This window comes from Helobdella robusta (genome assembly GCF_000326865.2).
Source record: "Helobdella robusta unplaced genomic scaffold HELROscaffold_115, whole genome shotgun sequence".
NCBI lineage: Eukaryota > Metazoa > Annelida > Clitellata > Rhynchobdellida > Glossiphoniidae > Helobdella > Helobdella robusta.
Window position 1 is genome coordinate 69647 of NW_008703642.1, and position 7162 is coordinate 76808.

A 7162-nucleotide genomic window follows, 5' to 3' on the forward strand; every position below is an offset into this window, starting at 1 on the left:
TGGTCATGTCAAACGAAGTGGAAACAGTGCCATAACTTCTCTTGCAGATGTTGAAGTACCTGGCACACGTCCCAAAGGCCGTCCAAAGAAGTCCTGGTCGCAAACAATCGAGCAAGACATGAAAGCTCTAAATTTAAATAAAATGAATACAACTGATCGTCTAATTTGGCGCAAAAGTTGATGGCAAAGAAAACCACGTCCTACCTCGGGGAACCGGATCTCTGGACGCAAAACGAAGATTGATTGATTATATCGATATCATTAATGACTGCAACAGCCTATCCAACTCAGCACGTTATTGATATGCAGTTTCTTTTAGAGCCGTTTCTTAGGATTCGGAAAGTCGAACTAATCAGGATCGTTACCTTCGTTTATCAGAGGGTTCTTTGGGTGGTTTATCAAAACTGATAGCGTCCTTATGGTGGTTTATCAAAACTGCCTTCACTCCTTTTGAGTCAAGGTTTCGTTTCCTTAGTTTTTTTTCTCAAATTTAATCTAGTGCCGTCATATTTGATTAATGAAAGTTTTAATTTATCTAAAATTCCCTCTGACACCAAATTTTTGCGATAAATTTATTGCTTCTGAATGGTTTGAGTATGTGAAAACACAATTAGTTTGATCGTTTGCAATATGTGTGAAATTTGTTTTGCATTATCATCTAGTTATTCCATCACTGATTTCTGATAAAGGACAAGTGTTTTAAACACAGACTTGTTTATAAGTTAATTTCAGTCCTAGCAGTAATAGAACCACTGAATTATTCGAACATTCGCTAATCGTTTCTTACTCAAATCGATAATCTAAAACTCCAACATTTCTTTCCAACTGAATATTTTGCAAATTTAAAATCGCTGCTACTATGATATTTGAATATAACATTTAATTACAAATGGAAACCTAGAATTTAGTGTTTTCACTATTACAGCTGTATGAAAATACTATACTTGACTATTTGGTATAGTTTGTTCATAGAGATGCAATCGTAACAGCACCTCTTCACCCACCTATGGTGAAATGCCTCAACCAAACAACGATTGAGTTGTCAGCAAAAATCAAAGATTGGGATAAACAAATGCCGCCTATCGAAGTCAGGTTTGCTTAACTAACGGAGAAATATCATTAAGTTTTTTTCAGAACTTCTGTTAATTTTAAATATGGACAACTGTTGGACGTTCTGCAAAGCTTCTGTAGTTTTTATTGTTGTTTTGCAAATAATACAGCGTTTTAATTTTCGCATACAAAATAGTACGAGCCTGCCTTCATTACTAAACAGTTTTTTTCCACCTTACTAGTATATACATATTTTTATATAATATTTTATATTATATAAGAAAACAGTGTTTTTAATTATTATTATTAGTATTTTAAACGATATTTTAATTTATATAAAAAGCGGTTGCTAGAAATTTGCAATATTTTGAATTATACAATACTACAGAAAATTCTACACATTTGATAACTTTTTGTGTTTTGCTGTTTGTTTATTAGGGTGTTTTAGATAGAATAGCTACAAGATGTATATCTGATGGCACTAATGCTTGGACTGATTCTGATCATACTTGCTATACAGTCACAACAGCTGGATTTGAGGGGTTTTAATGAATTTTTATTTTTTTTATGCTTTCAGTTTATTTTTTGTGAACTGTAAAAACGGATTCAATCTGTATCGATCTGAAGTACATTCAATAATTAGTTTAAAATTATTGATCCAATTTCAGATATGATAATTCAACTAATGAGGATATCACGTTTTTTACCATAATTAAATCATTTAAATCAACACTAAATAATTACTAGTTTAATTAATTTGTTAATTAGGTTTCTGAACATATTACCAGTTTATTTGGACCATATTCTTTTTCCTATTTTATCGGTTTGTCTTTTTTTTCATTGTAGCAGTTTTGGTAATTTCGGGGTTTTAATGCATTTTCTAGCACTTATGTTCAATTTTATCCAATCACAACATCACAGAAATTTTAGCAGAGTGTCTAAATACTACGTGTTTTTAAACACTACACACAGAAATTGTGCACTACACACTACACACATTAAACACTACACACAGAAAATTTTTATTTATATATATATTTATATATATATATACACCAAATATCTCAGTCAACGCACACAACGCAAAAATAATCTTTCTAAACACCAGCACAATATACCTTAAAGTTGCTGTCATCAAAAAACACAAATAAACATCACAATAACAACTTGTTTTATTTAATATTTTTGTTGTTATAAACAAGATGACGCAATAATTTATAACATTTTCTTTGCTAAGAAAAACCATTGAAAGTGATTTGTAAAAAAATTAAAATAGTTTTAATAAATTGAACTCTTGACATAAAATTTCTTGTAAGAAAAATTGAAAAGACGAACTTTTAATTGGTTAATGCCAACAGTTCGGTAGAATTCATACAATATGACTTGTCGCCATCCATTTTTGTCTTTCGCAATCTCTTGTTATAACCGCCAGATATATTATTATAATTGCGCCGGATATATTATTATAATTGCACTATATTATTTGTTATCCTAATTTTTATTTTTGCTATATTTGTAATCTTTGTAATAGAGGTTAAACGTGCCCGTCATGTATGTGTGCTACTGGTAAAAAAATTGGCTAATGAGTAGCATATGAAGAGCGGGAAAACGAGGTTGAAGCGAATTTGTTATTGTGATTTATGTAGTTACTTAGCTTAATGTTTCTATTACTGTTGGCATTCAAATAAACGTTCAACAAAGTTTGCATTTGAAGCAGTTGTGTTCATCGAAAATCTTGAACCCGCGGAATAATGGTAACTTGACAATCGTTTGAAGCTACAACATCGGTGTTAGAAATAGAAGTTATATAATTGGTGTTGGTAGTTACAAGGTCATTGGTGTCAGAAGTAAGATTTTTGATAGATCGAAGCTTCCTGCGATAAAGAATGTCTGCATTAAAAGAACTCGATATAACAAATCTGAGAAAAGAACTACGAAAACGAAATCTCAACTCGAAAGGACGCTCTGAGAAATGAAGATAACGATCTTGATGAGTTCGACTTCCCGGTTCCGTTTATAGAAAAAATGATTAAAATCATCGATTATCATACAGCCGATACGAACAAAATGATCGATCAACAGACAATCGAATCATAAGAAATGGCCGAAATTACAGGCAACCGAAAAAAAGTCAGAGATAATAAAAAGACTAAACTACAAGATCGATCAACACACAGTCGAAGCGATTAGAATAATACGTCGGCTTTTAGTTGAACATCGAAAATAACAAAGATAGAGTTACACAATATCCTAAAGTTCCTGACATCATATTACCAGCTTATTCAACTACGAACAATTACATTAGCAATTGAAAATTTAACCTTTCGACGAATGATTTCGACTGCGAATCACGTGTTAACTGCAAAAGACTGCAATGAAGGTTATCGTAATGATGAAAATGATGACGGAAATGAAGGTTTTGAAGATATTGGAGAAGTTAGTTATGACAAAGAATTTTTTGATATGCTATAGGATTATTAGTCGGATTTTGCTACCAGCAACTCGCCTGCTTTCATTTCATTATGCTTTTCTTTACTGGCGCAGACGACGGTGAAGGTTTTGAGAATAGTGCAGAAGTTTGCAGTGACAAAGACGAAAATTTTTCATATTATGTGGGACTACTAAATAGATCATTCTGCTAACTTGCCTGGCAGCAATAGCAATAATGACTACGAAGATTTTGATGCAACACTCACTAGCAATTCAATTTATGATAATTTGGATATGACGCTAATCTGGGGAAGCATTCATCTAGAGATTAACGAGATAATTAGTCAGTGAAGATGACTTCAATGCTAGTTTGAATATTCATAAACGAACAGATGATGTTTCCAGCTTTGAGAAAACCTCTCTAGAACACACTTAGAATGCTGAAGAGGATGAGTTTTATTGGTGCATCACAGGAAAGATGTCAACGAGGAATCTTGCAACATGCATCAATAATATCAGTCTAGTCATTCAACACCTCAGGAAATCAGTAGAAAGATTGCACTTGCTACAAGTGCCAACAAAATCAAGAAAAGACTATGACTTCTGCCTATGGCTAAAGGAACCTAAATAACGGAAACGTGGTGTGACTTAAAAAAATAACGCAGGTTTCAAAAGCAAAGACCTGGTCTGGTTGTACAACTTACGACGCAGAAAAAGGAGATGCCAAGTGAAACTTTCAAGTAATTTTTGGCATCAATCAAATTATTTTAAATTAATTTATTAAAATTAAGACAAACTTCAAATTGATTAATACCAACAATTCGGTTAACTCTTACATTACTGTATATTTGTGTACATATACACATATGTTTGTATGAATTCAACTGAATACGGAATACCTATATGGCAACATTAAAACGCACAAAAACAACCCCCTTCGAATTATCATAAAAGTGATTACTACCAACAATTCGGTAACATTCACGCAATATTGTATATATTGTGTACAGATACATATATTATTGTATGAATTCTACCGAAATAGTTTGTATTAATCAATTTAAAGTTTGCATTAATCAATTTATACTTTGTCTTTTCAATTTTTCTTACTAGAATTTTCTGAAAATAGAATTATTATCTAATTTTATCATAAAAATTATAAAAACTTTTATCCAAATACAGATAGGCTTTATTTCGATTTTTCGCAAATCATTTCAGCGCAGGTTTGGTTTATATAGATTCTTTAAACAAAGCAACAAAGATGGCACAAAAATCAAAAAAGACCAAATTTCTGACATAAAGACGCACTCAATGCAATAATAAGGAAAATCAACAAAAACATATTATTCAAGAAAAACTCCTCGCGAATAATCTCCTGGATACTTTTACGGTAATATCAAAACAAACAAAAATAACAACACTTATCGACCTGTCATCAAATAAGTTCCGACATTTAACATACCCTTTTGCCAAATATCTAAACAAAATTTTGACCTCATACATTCTTAATAACTATCAACTCCAGTCCTCACGGGAGTTTATCAATCTTTTAAACACTAACAAACCATCAAATCATATTGCTTCTCTGGATGTCGTATCCTTGTTTACAAATGTTCCCATAACACACAATGGATATTATCATCAATAGTGTTTATCACTCAAACATAGTACCCTTATAAATACCAAAATCACATCTCAAATCTCTTCTCCAAATCTGCACCACCGATGCACCTTTCCACACTCCCACAAGCAAGTTATACAATCATATTGACGGTTTAGCCGTTCGGTGTCCTGTTCGCCAATTTCTTCTTACGGCATCTTGAGAGCAAAAGTTTTGGAGACCGTCCGAAATTTATGGTAGATTTGTTGACGATCTTCGTCGCATACGATGATCCGGAACAAGCAACAATGAACCCAGATCAAAATTGAATTTTACTATCGAGCACGAAAGAGAAAATTCGTTGTGTTTTCAAAAACAAAGAAATGGCAGCAACAAAGATGAAGAATAGAACACCAACTAAATAACTAAGTAATTTTGCTAAAGAACTAATTTTCCTTTTTTAAAGAAATTATGCAAACCAAACCTGCGTTAAAGTTGTTTTGATCAATAAGACCAATCCGCATGATGAATTTGGTTAATAACAGTTTCATTAAATTTTCATGATGAACTTGGATAAATTGAACAATTTCAAGAAAATTCATGTAATGAAAATTTTTCAATTTTATAGACAAACATAAAATTTATTAATACCAATAATTCACCTTATTCCGTCCTATAATACGTTTTCGTTTATTAAATTGTAACCTTGTTAATAACGTTTGTGTAAACAGACTAAATTCTATAAAATTCTTGGATGTTTATATCAATTTTGCATTATCTTGATTGGATTAATTCAAAAAATTTATCGTCTCAAATTTAAGTTTTTTAGGTTTATTTTGTATTCGTTTTATAATTCTTTAATTTTGCCATATTTTATTTATTTTTTACCCATTTAGGAATGCAGTTTAAAAAATCATCACCACACTCTGAAGTTAAACCAAAATATTTTATAAGATTTGTTTAATTCGAATGGCCTTAGCAAATGTGCATAGTATCTAGAAGTAACAAAACGATCTCAGTATATTTTTATGAGTTTACGACCCAGATGTATTTTCTGTTACTGAAAGGCTCTCCGTTATTGCAACGTGGCTCTCCGTTATTGAAACGTGGCTCTTCGTAAATAATGATAATTTATTTTCATCTCCAGGATTTTGTTTTGTTCGAAATGATTGGGAACACGCTGTGGTGGTGTGGCCTTCATTATCAAAAATACCGTTTCATACAAGATCGTTTCTGTACCGCCTTAATTTTTACTCATCGAAATAGTTTCTATCGACAGTTCTACTTCAAACAAAACTTACCGCTTCATTTCCTATTATCGTTCTGGTGGTTTTGACCAAGAAGCAGAAGTGTACGCGGTAGATAGCGCTAGATGTATCAAAGATATTACAAGGGCAATATAAACTGCTTTTTAAACCTTTTTCAAATCGGCTGGAATAATTATTCGACACCAATTAACTCCATCTATAATACTTTTATCGATCTTTTTAATGATTTCAGTTTTCACCAGTTTCTTTCGACCAACACGAGGAAACAATATTCTCGATCTGATTTTATCTGATGACACCAATTTGCTGGCCGAATTAGAAATCTGTTGCCCGTTCGCTTCCAGTTATCACAACTGCCTTACTTTTCAAATTAACTGCGCTACTTACCAAAAGTTGTTATTAATAATGATATATTCTGGTTTGAACGATTTGCTTGAGGCTAATAAACTGGGATCATTTTTTCCTGCATTTCTTCAACGTTTATACATACTTGTTGGGCGATTTTCAAACAGCTAATCCACAATGAACGATTGCTTTAGGCTAATAAACTGGGATCATAACTATCTTTTTTTTTGTTAAATGTCTTGACAGGAAAATCTGATCTGATCTGCTATCTTTTGGAAATCCGCATTGGTTTTCTCGAAGAAGACTTTCTGTGGTTTCACCAATGCCATTTAAAATTATTTTTGTAAACAGGTTTATTCTTGAGTTGTTCCATATTTTTTATCCCGTTTTTGTGGATAGGAATTATTGTTGCTTTTTTCCAGTCGTTTGGATTAATCTTTTTTTTCCACACCGTGTTTTTTACTTTATG

At 32.0% G+C, this 7162-nt stretch overlaps 1 protein-coding gene across 1 annotated transcript; it reads left to right on the top strand.

Annotated features, from left to right (window-relative positions):
- Positions 1-3150: 3150 nt before the first annotated feature.
- On the top strand, positions 3151-4111 carry HELRODRAFT_183692 (hypothetical protein; the record flags this gene model as incomplete). The annotated part of the gene is made up of 3 exons (XM_009013280.1): positions 3151-3180; positions 3328-3486; positions 3917-4111. The coding sequence occupies 3 exons, from the start codon at positions 3151-3153 to the stop codon at positions 4109-4111; spliced, it is 384 nt and encodes a 127-aa protein (XP_009011528.1).
- Between the last annotated feature and the right edge of the window lie 3051 nt (positions 4112-7162).